This window comes from Schistocerca cancellata, chromosome 1, assembly GCF_023864275.1.
Source record: "Schistocerca cancellata isolate TAMUIC-IGC-003103 chromosome 1, iqSchCanc2.1, whole genome shotgun sequence".
In the NCBI taxonomy this organism is placed as follows: Eukaryota; Metazoa; Arthropoda; class Insecta; order Orthoptera; family Acrididae; genus Schistocerca; species Schistocerca cancellata.
In genome coordinates this window covers 613,677,080-613,691,455 of record NC_064626.1, presented here as the reverse complement: position 1 = coordinate 613,691,455, position 14,376 = coordinate 613,677,080, and the positions used below count along the sequence as shown (strand labels likewise).

The following is a 14,376-nucleotide window of genomic DNA, read 5'->3' as shown; positions in this document are numbered from 1 at the left end:
AAATACCAACTTCTTTTTAATTCTTTCAGACAGTAGTGTAATAATTTTTAGAGGCTGCTCTTAAACACAAATTCATTGAACTTCCAAATCTCTTTTTTCATTTCTCATCACTTCCAGTAGGTTTAAGGCTTTTAATTTTCTTATGAATTTCTTTACTTTCTACTAAACCGGGTTCTTGAAATAGAATACTCCCTGTTCTTTTGATGATAGCTCTATACTGATGTACAATTCAAAATTTGTTAAATTACCCTTTCAATCTGTTCGCAATCCTGCTTTTTTATTTTTTTTATTTTTAGAAACATGCTGTCTTGGGCTAGTAGCCGGCCGTTGTGGCCGTGCGGTTAAAGGCACTTCAGTCTGGAACCGCGTGACCGCTACGGTCGCAGGTTCGAATCCTGCCTCAGGCATGGATGTGTGTGATGTCCTTAGGTTAGTTAGGTTTAATTAGTTCTAAGTTCTAGTCGACTGATGACCTCAGAAGTTAAGTCGCATAGTGCTCAGAGCCATTTGAACCATTTTTTTGGGCTAGTATGAACTGTCCTAGAGCTTTTACATTCTGGAGTTTGTCATATGGTGGTTTTCTGTCTTATTTATTTTGTAGTTACAATAATATTTTTTTCTTTTACATAAGAATTTCCCCGGAATGTTTCTGCTTTTCTTCAGCAATAAGACTGTTGTGTCTAACACAATCAACTGGCTTTGAAATGTCAAGGAACAAAGCACAGACTTTCATATGCTTATATAGTCTTTCTATTATGGGAGATAAAAAATTTGCTGGTATATCTACCTTAATAAACAAAGCTGTACCTCATTCAGAATGTTGTTTTTGTTTCTGTGAAATTCTGCATTCTTTCCTAAATCACAATTTCCACTATTTTATCAAAGATTTGTTATTACTAATTGTCCTATCACTCCAGGGTTTTTCTTATACCTATAGTTTTTTAAAAGGCAGTAGAAAGTTCTCTACAATGATTGAATTAATCAGAATAATCATTAGCCTGATCAGCAAACATGAGCAACCATTTGTTGGCCTAGCTGATGTACCTGCTAGACCCTCAAAATTTTATTTTATTTTTGAAAAGTTGGCTATTTTTACTACCTTCATTTGTTGGAAGCAAGAGGAAGAATTCTTTTACAGTGTGAATGCTACTTGCCCTACTTTACTTTTGGAGAGCTGTCATTTGTGAGGCTGTCAACTACTCCAACATTGTATACATTAAAAACGGGACTAACCTCAACTTGGCTCCTCCTCTCATTCTCTGTCTTCACCAATATAATATCACCATTGTCTCTTTGAATTTTGTGTCTGTATTTGCATGAGACCATAAACTCTCCAAAATATTACTTGAGATTGCAAGTTCATTTTAGCAGAAGCTGGATTTACTTTCTGTTATTAACTTGCTGTGTGCTTCTTTTCCTCCCTGTAAACATAAGAACTGTCATGGGTTTTCATGTGCTCCTGTTACTGCTCCCCTTGACTTTATAATATTTGTTACACTGCATTTTTTGCTCTTCACTTTATTTACAACTGTGTGTATAGTTAGCCGCTTACTCGGTGTTTATATACTAGTTTAATGTTAAGCAGAAGACTTGTCATCCTTTGTCATGGTTTCAGATAAACAAATTCCTCTTTAGTTTTCTGACTTCATTAACATTTGTAATTTCCTTAAGTTTTCTGGTTTTGTCTATCTTCCCTCCACAAATTCATTTTTAGTCATGTTGGCATCTGTTTATTAAACTGTTTTACCATAATAATTCAAACTTTCTGTATTTATTGCTTGCAAATCCTGCTTTCCCTCTAGTACATAAATAATTACATCTACATGTACATTCATCCTCACAAACCAATGTGAAATGTTTGGCAGAAGGCGCTAAGCATTTTCTACATGTTAGGGTTTCTTCATATTCCAATCACATATGGTGCATGGGAAGAAAAACTGCTAAATCTGTCTGTGTAGAGCTGAAATTAGTTTACACTTGTCTTCCAGGTACCTACAAGTGTGATACATTGGCAGCTGAACTATCATTTTAAATTCTTCATTTCCATTTGTTGAGGCTTTGTATATGGGCTGTTGCAGGATAATTAGTGTCTGTCTTCATGTATCTGCCAATCCAAGTCAACATGATCTAGCTGCAGTCCCAAAACACATCTTTGTGTATCGGCTAATCCATGTTGTTCATCATTTCTGTGATGTTCTTCCATCAGTCAAACAAACCTGTGACCATTTTTTGCTGTAACTTCTTTGAGTACAACTGATATCTCCCGTCACTGCTGTTTGGCATGGACCCCACAAACGTAAGCAATATTCTGAGATTAGATGCACTGTTTTGTAAGCAGTTTCTTGAAGTCTGCCACTACCTATACCTAAGCCTATGTGATCATTCCATTTCATATCCATACAAACTGTTACCCTCAGGTGTTTGTAGGAGTTGACTGAATACAGTGGTGACTCACTGACATTTCAGCCATAAAATACCACTTTTTTGTGTTTTGTGAAATGCACAGTTTTACATTTCTGTACATTTAAAGCAAGTTGTCAGTTTTTGCATCACTGAAATCTTATCAAGATCTACCTACATATTTTTTAATCTTTGATAACATATTGTTGGACTATGCAGTGTTAATGTAAAGTTGTAAATCTCATAGAAACCTTTTGTACAATTGTTATTGTCCATTTCATTTGTATTTAGATCAGCTGTGATTACTGTATATTGGGATTCCTTAAAAGCAATTTTAAAACTTTTATTAAACTGTTTGAATAAACCTAATATCAGTCATTTACCTTTTTGGAATTTTCCACTGTCCACTGAGTTTTGTCCTTAACTTCACTGCTATATTCCAGTTTGCCATCTGTTATCTTCAGAGATATATAACTGTATTAGTGTTTCTGTAGGCTGTAGACCATTCATTTTCATTCAGCATATGTTCTGTCTAAATAAAAACATCTGATGCCTCACTCCTCATTGATGTGTCTCACTACTCATTGATATTTATATTTCTTCTCATGATCTTGCTGTGTATTAAATATTTTGGTGCTAAATCATACAAAATGGTATGGATGTCCTAATTGTAAGAACATGAAGTTAAATTTGACCATGTGTGTTTCAAGATTTATGCAATATTTGGCTCCAATTAACACTACCAGCTTCCCCTTCTCATCCCCATTGCAATATAGGTCATGCCTGGTGAAGCCGCATCTGCTGATAGTTCCAACATGTAAAACAGCAGTGTGTGCTAGGTCAGCCTCCATCAGCTTTGTCATCTCTGACTGTGCATTAAAAGATTTCACACTTTGTTTCTATTAGGTTGGTGCATAAGTTTGTAGCTATTGTCCATAAGTTTAGTAAACACAACAGATGAACGGAAGGCTTTAGCCATCAATAATATATTCTCCTTCACTGTTTACAACAGTCTGCCTATCCTGGGGTAACTTTTTGATTCTGCAACTGTAGAAATGTGGTTTTGAGGCCAAGAACTCATCAAGGCATCTTTGGAGCAAATTTTCATCCAGAACAGAAGTTTCTAGAAGGTTGCTTGATAGAGAGTGAAAAAATGAAAATCTGAAGAAGGCACAAAACCAAGTGAATAAAGAGGGTGTGGAATGACTTCCCAACCAAACTCCTGTATAATGTTTTTTGTCAGTTTAGCAGAGTGTGGCAGGTGTTATCGTGGACTGTTATTGGACTGCAGTGACGGATACACATTGGGTAAGCAGTTTGTAGTATGCCGCACCATCACTGTTCCACCAGGTGTATAATGTTATCCTTTGTGGATGCATACAGGTCTTTGTACAGGGAGTAGTTGCTGTATTTGGGTTTACCTATTCCTTTCTTTTTTTCTTGTGTCAGCATAAGGGCACCATTTCTAGTCACCTTACAATGATACAGGATTGGAATAGATGGTGCTGTTCATGAGTACCCATACACCCAAATTTGAACATTCCCCACAGCATACATATGCTGCATGATGGTGGAATGATCACAGTTCATCACATTTGCCAGTTCTCGAGTACACTAATGTGGATCATTGTGGATTAATATGTTTAAATGGTATTCATCAAACCCCACAGAACTTCCTGAATGTGGAGAGTCACTAATATAAAAAATGATCCTCCTGAAAATGAGAAAACCATTTTTCTGCCATTCTCTGTCTGATGGCATCACCCCATCCTTGGAAAAATGTTTCTGGAAGCCTCCACCACCATCACACCTCTAATTAACTCAAACAGAAAACTATGTTTGAAATGTTCCAAATTCTCCACCTGACACTCCATTTTCTAGTGTCCACCATTCACTCACTTTCTACAAATGACATAATGAACAAATGTAAACTCACATAGCAACAGGGAACTACAAATAAAAAATGACAACCAACAAATAAACCCAGAGCAGCTGGAATACTAACATGCAAAACAAAAACGCTATGAACTTATGCACCAACCTAATACAAACCTTATCATTATACCAGAACAATTACAAAAATTTATGTTGATATAATGAGTCAAGGAAACCATCATGTTCAAGTCAGCAATTGTGTTTTGCATCGCTTGTCCAGACAGAATTTACAACTGAACTCCATTTTATGCCATCCTTGGCATGTGCGGTATTGATTACAGGGATAAGAAAGGTAAGCCATTCTGTTATGTGAAGCAGACTGGAATAATCAACACCGGTGGCATGATAAATAAATAAATAAATAAATACATGAGAAGAAAATCAAGGAAAGTTGCTCATCATCACCATTGACATTTAATTTGTGTATTGATGGAGCAAAGAGGGAAGTATAAATTCAATAAATTACACTTAGCCTATTTACCTGTAGCTGAATTGAAGAACACAGATAGAACATAAAAGAATAGGTAATGATGCTGTAGTGTATATATGTGTATGAGTGCTACTTTCATTAGATGTACTGAAAATCAGCTTTTTCTTGTATCATATTTATTAAAAGCTTATTATTTCAAGCTATAATTCTGAATGTTTCAACTTTCTGGAATATTACAAGAAGTATGATATCATGAAGGAACATATATGCTTTATTCTGTCACTGAACCTTCTGACTGTCCTCAAGTTTGAACTTTCACCATCGAACATTTTCCAACTAAACAGAACAAGAGAGAAATGTGCGGAGCACTTCAACAGTGGTGTTGCATATTAGAAAACAGAAATCTATAGCAGATCAATGCATGGAACACAGAAAAGAGATATAGGAAGAGGGAGAGGAGAAAAATGGGAGGTGGCAAAGGAGAGAAAGGTGAAGATGAAGAGAGAAAAAGGGAGGGGAGAGACAAGGGAAAAGTGCTGAAAAGGGAGAGAGAGCAAGAGAGAGGGAAGGGGAGGAAGAATGTCTGCATTGGGGGGGGGGGGGGGGGGCTGTGAGACAGAGAGAAGGTACGAAGAAGGCAGTACACTTTCTGGATGGAAAAGGAGGGGTGTGGACAAAAGAGAGAAGGGAAAAAGCAAGATGAGGCAGTGAGAGCAGGTTAGTGAAGGTTTAGGCCAGAGCAATTGTGAGAGCATGGGATGTGTTAGAGAGACAATTCTGATCTACACAACTCAGAGAAACTTTTGCTGCAAGGGAGTATCCAAACAACATGCATAGTGAAGCAGCTGTTGAAGTCATTTGTGTTGCGTGTGCAGCATTTTCGGCAACTGGATGGGCGAATCTGCAGTTCACCACAGTTTGGCGATGGCCAATCATGCGAGTAGACAGTTGGTTACTTATCATGCCCACATAGAATGCTGTTCAGTGATTGCAGCATAGCTGATATATAACATGGCTGCTTTCACACTTGGTCCTGTCCTTTATTGGGTAGAAATGCCTATAACTGGACTGTGGTAAGAGGTGGTGTGTTTATGGACAGGCCTTGGACCTGGGCTGAATGCAAGAGTTGTTCCAAGTAACCAACTGTCTAATCACATGAATGACCATAATTAAACTGCAACAAAATGCAAACTTGACCATCCAGTTACCAAACTTATTGCACACCACAACACAAATGACTTCAACAGCTGCTTCATTATACAGGCAATTTGGATACTCCCTTCCAGCACAGGTTTCTCAGAACTATGCAGATGGGAATTATCTCTCCAACACATACAGCACTTTTGCAATCCTCCTGGCCTAAACCTCTGTCAATCTTTTCACACTGCCCCACTTTGGCTTTTTCTTACTCTCTTCTATTCCCACCTCTCCTTCTCCAGCCATATCATGCACTGTCTTCTCCCACCACACTTCCTCTCCCCACCCCCCTCCCCATCCAGACATTCTCCCACTCCCTTAATCTCTCATCTCCCCCCTTTTCAACCCCTCTCCCTTCTCTCTCCCCTTCCTTTCTCCCTCTTCATCTTCACCTTTCTCTCCTTTTGCACCCTCCCCTGTTTCCCCCTCTCCCTCTTCTTACATCTATTTTTGTTGTACCCTCTGTTCTCCTTTCATCTTGTTGTGTGGTCACAAAGTCATTTGTCCGAATGTCTGGCTCTTTCCCTGTACTCCACCTTGTGTTCTTCCATACCTCTTCCCCTCCTTCATCAGCTCAGTTAACTTCTTTAAGTAATTGAGTACCAATAATTAGTATTGCCATTTGTTGCATTTGGGTGTCTGTCTGGCTGTGGGTGTGAATGTGTGCACTACTGTTAGAGAAAGAGCTAGCACTCAAAAGCTAGAGGGAAAGGTGATTTCTATTATGTTTCTGCCCTCCACTCATCGATCCACTATAGGTGAGTAGTTGCCTTTCCTTTGTTCCACATGTTGCTCCATCCAGGAATTTCCATTATTGTTATTCAAATTTGGAGTTTGCTAAATAATTTTTTGAATAGCTATCATTATACAATTTTTATCTAAGCCAAGTTCTGTTATTATGCTTGAAACTGACTTTGCTGTGTGCATGGTGGGCATTATATAAGAATTCAGAGGTTCAAAGATGTAGAAGGAAATAAATGTTTTTATGTAAGAGTCCCCCCCCCCCCCCCCCCCCATGAACCATGGACCTTGCCATTGGTGGGGAAGCTTGTGTGCATTGAGAGGCCACATGAACATGTGGTTCCTGAAGAGGGGCAGCAGCCTTTTCATTGACTGATCTGGCCTTGTAACACTAACCAAAATGGCCTTGCTGTGCTGGTACTGTGAACGGCTGAAAGCAAGGGGAAACTACAGCCGTAATATTTCCCAAGGGCATGCAACTTTACTGTATGGTTAAATGATGATGGCATCCTCTTGGGTAAAATATTCTGGAGGTAAAATAGTCCCCCATTCAGATCTCTGGGCGGGGACTACTCAGGAGGACATTGTTATCAGGAGAAAGAATACTGGCAATCTACAGATCGGAGCGTGGAATGTAAGATCCCTTAGTCAGGCAGGTAGGTTAGAAAATTTAAAAAGGGAAATGGATAGGTTAAAGTTAGATATAGTGGTAATTAGTGAAGTTCAGTGGCAGGAGGAACAAGACTTCTGGTCAGATGAATACAGGGTTATAAATACAAAATCAAATAGGGGTAATGCAGGAGTAGGTTTAATAATGAATAGGAAAATAGGAATGCAGGTAATCTACTACAAACAGCATAGTGAATGCATTATTGTGGCCAAGATAGATACGAAGCACACACCTACCACAGTAGTATAAGTTTATATGACAACTAGCTCTGCAGATGGCGAAGAGATTGATGAAATGTATGATGAGATAAAAGAAATTATTCAGATAGTGAAGGGAGAAGAAAATTTAATAATCATGGGTGACTGGAACTTGATAGTAGGAAAAGGAAGAGAAGGAAGTGTAGTAGGTGAATATGGAATGGGAGTAAGGAATGACAGAGGTAGCCGCCTGGTAGAATTTTGCACAGAGCATAACTTAATCATAGCTAACACTTGGTTCAAGAATCATAAAAGAAGGTTGTATACATGGAAGAAGCCTGGAGATACTGGAAGTTCTCAGATAGATTATATAATGGGGTAAGACAGAGATTCAGGAACCAGGTTTTAAATTTTAAGACATTTCCAGGAGCAGATGTGGACTCTGACCACAATCTATTGGTTATGAACTGTAGATTAAAACTGAAGAAACTGAAAAAAAGGTGGGAATTTGAGGAGATGGGACCTGGATAAACTGAAAGAACCAGAAGTTGTAGAGAGTTTCAGAGAGAGCATTTGGGAACAATTGACAAGAACAGGGGAAAGAAATACAGTAGAAGAAGAATGGGTAGCTTTGAGAGATGAAATAGTGACGGTAGCAGAGGATCAAGTAGGTAAAAAGATGAGGGCTAATAGAAATCTTTGGGTAACAGAAGAGACAGTGCATTTAATTGATGAAAGGAGAAAATATAAAAATGCAGTAAATGAAGCAGACAAAAAGGAATACAAAGGTCTCAAAAATGAGATCGACAGAAAGTGCAAAATGGCTAAGCAGGGATGGCTAGAGGACAAATGTAAGGATGTAGAGGAGCATATCACTAGGAGTAAGATAGATATTGCCTACAGGAAAATTAAAGAGACCTTTGGGGAAAAGAGAACCACTTGCACGAATATCAAAAGCTCAGATGGAAACCCAGTTCTAAGCAAAGAAGGGAAAGCAGAAAAGTGGAAGGAGTATATAGAGGGTCTATACAAGGGTGATGTTCTTGAGGACACTATTATAGAAATGGAAGAGAATGTAGATGATGATGAAATAGGAGATATGATACTACATGAAGAGTTTGACAGAGCACTGAAAGACCTAAGTTGAAACAAGGCCCCAGGAGTATACAACATTCCATTAGAACTACTGACAGCCTTGGGTGAGACAGGCCTAACAAAGCTCTACCATCTAGTGAACAAGATGTGTGAGACAGCCAAAATACCCTCAGACTTCAAGAAGAATATAATAATTCCAATCCCAGAGAAAGCAGGTGTTGACAGATGTGAAAATTACCAAACTATCAGTTTAATAAGCCACGGCTGCAAAATACTAACATGAATTCTTTACAGATGAATGGAAAAACTGGTAGAAGCTGACCACAGGGAAGATCAGTTTGCATTCTATAGAAATGTTGGAACACGTGAGGCAGTACTGACCCTATGACTTACCTTAGAAGATAGATTAATGAAAGGCAAACCTATGTTTCTAGCATTTGTAGACTTAGAGAAAGCTTTTGACAATGTTGACTGGAATACTCTCTTTCAAATTCTGAAGGTGGCAGGGGTAAAATACAGGGAGCGAAAGGCTATTTACAATTTGTACAGAAACCAGATGGCAGTTATAAGAGGTGAGGGGCATGAAAGGGAAGCAGTGGTTGAGAAGGGAGTGAGACAGGGTTGTAGCCTCTCCCTGATGCTATTCAGTCTTTATATTGAGCAAGCAGTAAAAGAAACAAAAGAAAAGCTCGGAGTAGGTATTAAAATCCATGGAGAAGAAATAAAAACTTGAGGTTCGCCGATGACATTATAATTCTGTCAGAGACAGCAAAGGACTTGGAAGAGCAGTTGAACAGAATGGACACTGACTTGAAAGGAGGATATAAGATGTACATCAACAAAAGCAAAATGAGGATAATGGAATGTAGTCAAATTACGTCGGGTGATGCTGAGGGAATTAGATTAGGAAATGAGACACCTAAAGTGGTAAAGGAGTTTTGCTATTTGGGAAGCAAAATAACTGATGATGGTCAAAGTAGAGAGGATATAAAATGGTCTGGCAATGGCAAGGGAAGCGTTTCTGAAGAAGAGAAATTTGTTAACATCGAGTATAGATTTAAGTGTGAGGAAGTCGTTTCTGAAAATATATGTATGGAGTGTAACCATGTATGGAAGTGAAATGTGGATGATAAATGGTTTAGACAAGAAGAGAATAGAAGCTTTCGAAATATGGTGCTGCAGAAGAATGCTGAAGATTAGATGGGTAGATCACATAACTAATGAGGAGGTATTGAATAGAATTGGAGAGAAGAGAAATTTGTGGCACAGTTTGACAAGAAGAAGGGACCAGTTGGTAGGGCATATTCTGAAGCATCAAGGGATTACCAATTTGGTATTGGAGGGCAGCGTGGAGGGTAAAAATTGTAGAGGGAGACCAAGAGAAGAATACACTAAACAGATTCAGAAGGATGTAGGTTGCAGTATGTACTGGGAGATGAAGCTTGCACAGGATAGAGTAGCATGGAGAGCTGCATCAAACCAGTCTCTGGACTGAAGACCACAACAACAACAAGAAGTAAGGGTGACATGAATTTTTTTGTGTCCTATTTCAGACACTCATTTCTGTGATATTAGTAGCCTTGTGAAATTAGCTGAGTTTCACCAGAAAATTACAACATAATCAGAAGAACATCAGAAATTATCTGATAAATGGCAGCATTCATTATAATTGAACAAGAGGCAGACTAACATAGAACATCATTTTCTTCAAGGGAATAAAACTGTGCAGTAAATTTTCCAAGGAGGTGAAAGGGACAAATAAAATCAAAATATTTAAAAAGTTAGTTAAAGTGTATGTCTTAAGTAAATCATACTACAGAGTTAAGGATTATTTAGATGACACAGAAAAATTTATATTATTTCATAATAAACAACTGGAATTCTATAGTAAACTTTCATGGTTTATTGGTTATTGTCATAAAATCTTGGACCCAGAATTTTTTGCCAGAAAATTGTAACCCTTTTCCATTCTCTTGACCTCAACACCACACTCTCTGTGGTCAGGTGTTAAATCAGCTTTTTCAGATGAGCCAATGGGACAAAATGAAAGATTTTGTACAATGGTGATGTAGCATAAAAAAAAAAAAATCTCACAAGAGAACAAGAGTAGGTTAGCCAGTCCCTCCCCTCCATCCTCTTCTCCTACTAATGTAACTTTTATTACTACATCTGTATAATATTCATCACAAAATATGGATTTCTGTTAAATTGTAGCTTACTATACAGCAATATTTCTCTCACATTAGAGAATTTTATTCTTGGAGTGATCTATTTCATTTTTTCTTATATAATGGTAGATATTCATTTAACTTTTTCATTGATAAATTACCAGAACAAAGTAAACTAACTCACCTAAACTACACCACTACTTCATGATACTGCTATACTGAAATGAATGAAATTATTGAACATAAGAAAATACAGTCTTTTTTATAACAACGTTTTCAGCATGAAAATATTAGATAAGGAAAGAGAAGGGAAGTGTCTGCTAAATATTGTTGGCAAAGTAAAATGCATTAGAAAAAAATTGCTAGATAATACTGATGAATGTAAATATATGAGGTAAACAATGGATATGGGTGGAATGCAAACATGTGATTAAAATGTACTTCTTGTACTGTATTTTCTCAAAAGCTAGTGTTCTTTCACCACATTTACATTATCTTTTAATTTCACTGCATTTTACTCAGACTATTATGACTTCTACAGGATTTGTTTTTTTTATTCAGGTGATGAAACTGCAGAAAATTCAGGAAGATTAGCTTCAGATGAGGAACGAGAATATGGAAAAATTCCCAAAAAGCTTTACATTGAATATCTAAAGGCCTGTGGGATTCTAGTGGGTGGAACTTATTTAATTCTCACTTTTTCTTGGCAGGGTCTAAGAATATATACAGACTACTGGTTAAGTGAGTGGAGTGAACAGGCAGATGCAGCTGTTGATAATTTTGAAAATCAGGTTTGTAAAATACACCTGTACCTTAAAAACTACTGTTTTATTTTGATATATTGACTTAATGTAACACATGATTAATTAGTTATGTAATAAGAGTTCATCAGTCATTTCACAATGTATTTCTTGTAACTGGTTATGTGCATTTCACTTCTTCACTATTCATTGTTGTGGGATCTGTGTTTTACTTTACCTTATGTTATTTTTTTGGTTATAGGCTTCCATAGCACACTACTTCCAAATTTATGCAGGGCTGTCCATATTGTCAATTGTGTTGTCGCTATCTTCCAATGCGATTGGGCAGTTGTCAGGCTCAAGAGCAAGAAGAATTTTGCATGAAGCAATGTTATTCAATATTCTCAAATGCCCACTTAAGTTTTTCGAAACAACTCCTGTTGGAAGAATAATAAACAGGTTCTCAACAGATACAAATGTCATTGATAAGGTAAGAAGTGAGACAGATCATAAAAGTTAGGCAGAAATATAATATTTTTATTCTTATAATAAAATAAGAATGTCAGTTGTAAATATTAAAGTTATGAAGAATAATCTATTAACTAAATGCTAAATTCATTTTGTGGTTGTGGAAAAAAGAAATCAAAGTACAAATTTGAAGGTATGATCTTTTTTTCCTTATTTGATCCTTTGCTTTATACTGACTATGTTATTGTGACTCTCACTTATGCTGTATGTCTGTGAAAGACTCAGAATCACATTATGCTGTGCTTTGAATTTCATGTTGCACTATAGACTTCCTGTCACTAGTCAGCCATTCCTAATTCAGTGGTTTTCGTGGGTATTTAACCATAATAATACAGCTACCCAAGAACAGTAATATTCAAACTAGAGATGGGCAAAACTGTTCTTTTCAGAGATTGGATCAGAACTGTTCACTCCCTGAAATGAATTAGCTCTTTTTCATGACTCACCACTCATTTACAATAGAAAATAAATGGAAGGCACATTGCCCTTTAAACTTGGTTTATTCCAGTACTATACCTGTATTTTGATCTTATTTGATCCTATTTTGAAGTAACACAGATAATGAGTAAGAATTTTGTATTGTTTATTGAAATTTCCACGATATGACAAAGTTTTTGATTATTGATTTATTTTGCACTATCGTGGTTTTCTGGGTGATCGGAAAATGTTGTAACTTGAGATTTACATTAACAATATATTTGGCTATAATGTATTAAAATTTCATTAACCTCATACAAATACATCGCAAGCCATATATTTTTAAAGTGAACGTTTCCTTCCGAAGACGCCTAAAATCGCAAAATCCGTACCAGAATAAGAAAAAAAATATAAATTTGACTGTAAAACGAAAGTGCTGCATATAGCCTTACGCAGAATAAAACAAGGAAAATATTGGTGTATCACATTTTGCGATACGTTTATCGGTTCGCTCGTAATTAAAGCGTAAATTCGAGTGTCCACAATAAAAATCCTATAGTAAGAGGAGTCATCAGGAACCTAATCTAATCAGTTTAAACAAATAAAAATAAAATAAAAACAATTGATGTATACATAACATAATAATGTAATATACATAGCGGTATTACTACGAAGAACAATATCCAGTAGGGACGAACTCCGATGCAGAGGCGCTGAGTCGAGCAGGTTGAGCCGCGAGCTGTATTACTGCGTGAGCTGAGACCGCAGAGACCAGAGTGACACCTGAGTCGCTTTGCTCAACGCTCTGGCTAGAGTCGAGACGGTGGGGTGAACGTTGAGCGGGCGAGTTCCGAGGGTGGGGGGAGCGGTGAACTCACCCGCTCCGAGACAAATCGTCCGTTCCCTTGCGAGCAGGTTGTTGCAAGTAGTTCCTATGTTATCCGATAGGTGGCTCTCTGTCCTGTTGCTCGCATCAACTGCCCAGAGGGCAGGACGTGCGACTGAAACGATCGCCGACAGAGTGCAATGCGAAGTTAAGCTGCGCCAGACACTGCAAGTGGCAGACGACGCACAGAGACGGCACGGCATATGTGAAACACAAAATCCAATGGGGCACTGCACAATGCAGGCAGCCAAGGTAGAAGCAGGGCAGAGGCCGGCGCTGGCTGTGTTGTGTGGTGTGCACTGTGCTCTGACCAGCAGAGGCGCTGCTGATATGCTCCGTCTCTCTCTCTCTCTCTCTCTCTCTCTCTCTCTCTCTCTCTCTCTCCCTGCCGTGGGAAACGTTTGGAGCTACCGTTCTTTTTTTCTGAATCACTGATTGTTCACTCCTTTGAAAGATTCAACTCTATGAATTAGTTCAAGAGCGGATCCCTCATCTCTAATTCAAACCAGCCTTTGAGTTAATGACTGTTTTTAATTGCAAGATATAGTATTTTTTCAGCCAGCCATAAACAGTTTCTCAGATGTCTTCTAAATCTGTGTTTAATTTGAAATAGTTTACCCTTGATGTCATAAGTTCATTCCCGCTGATTTAAGATCGAAGAAATTAGTTACATATGGGCATAAATTTTATATCATGAGTCAACTATATATGTAATTTCATAAGATATTTGTAAAATCAGTCACTATCTGTTGCACATGCTGAAAGAGGGTCCTGAAAAACAGTGCTTGGGTTCAAGTCCACAATCAACAGAACATGTGTTCCACAAAGAGCTGTTCCAACCCTACTTGTTGTCACAGAAAGACAGAACAGCTGTAGTTCCAATTGCATCCCATATACAGGAGAGCCTTTTACCTCAAACTCATAAGTAGTGATCTACAGTTGTTGGATGAAAATGTGGAAACACCACAAAAA

General features: G+C 37.8%; 1 protein-coding gene across 1 annotated transcript in view; it reads left to right on the top strand.

Annotated features, from left to right (window-relative positions):
* The window catches only part of LOC126090234 (ATP-binding cassette sub-family C member Sur), a gene marked incomplete at its 5' end in the record, with an annotated part of 407,614 nt that overhangs the window by 257,300 nt on the left and 135,938 nt on the right, over positions 1-14,376 (top strand). Inside the window, 2 exons of the mRNA XM_049906975.1 lie at positions 11,395-11,624; positions 11,836-12,063. Coding sequence (XP_049762932.1) covers positions 11,395-11,624; positions 11,836-12,063 — 458 coding nt within the window. The remainder of the gene's footprint in view (positions 1-11,394; positions 11,625-11,835; positions 12,064-14,376) is intronic.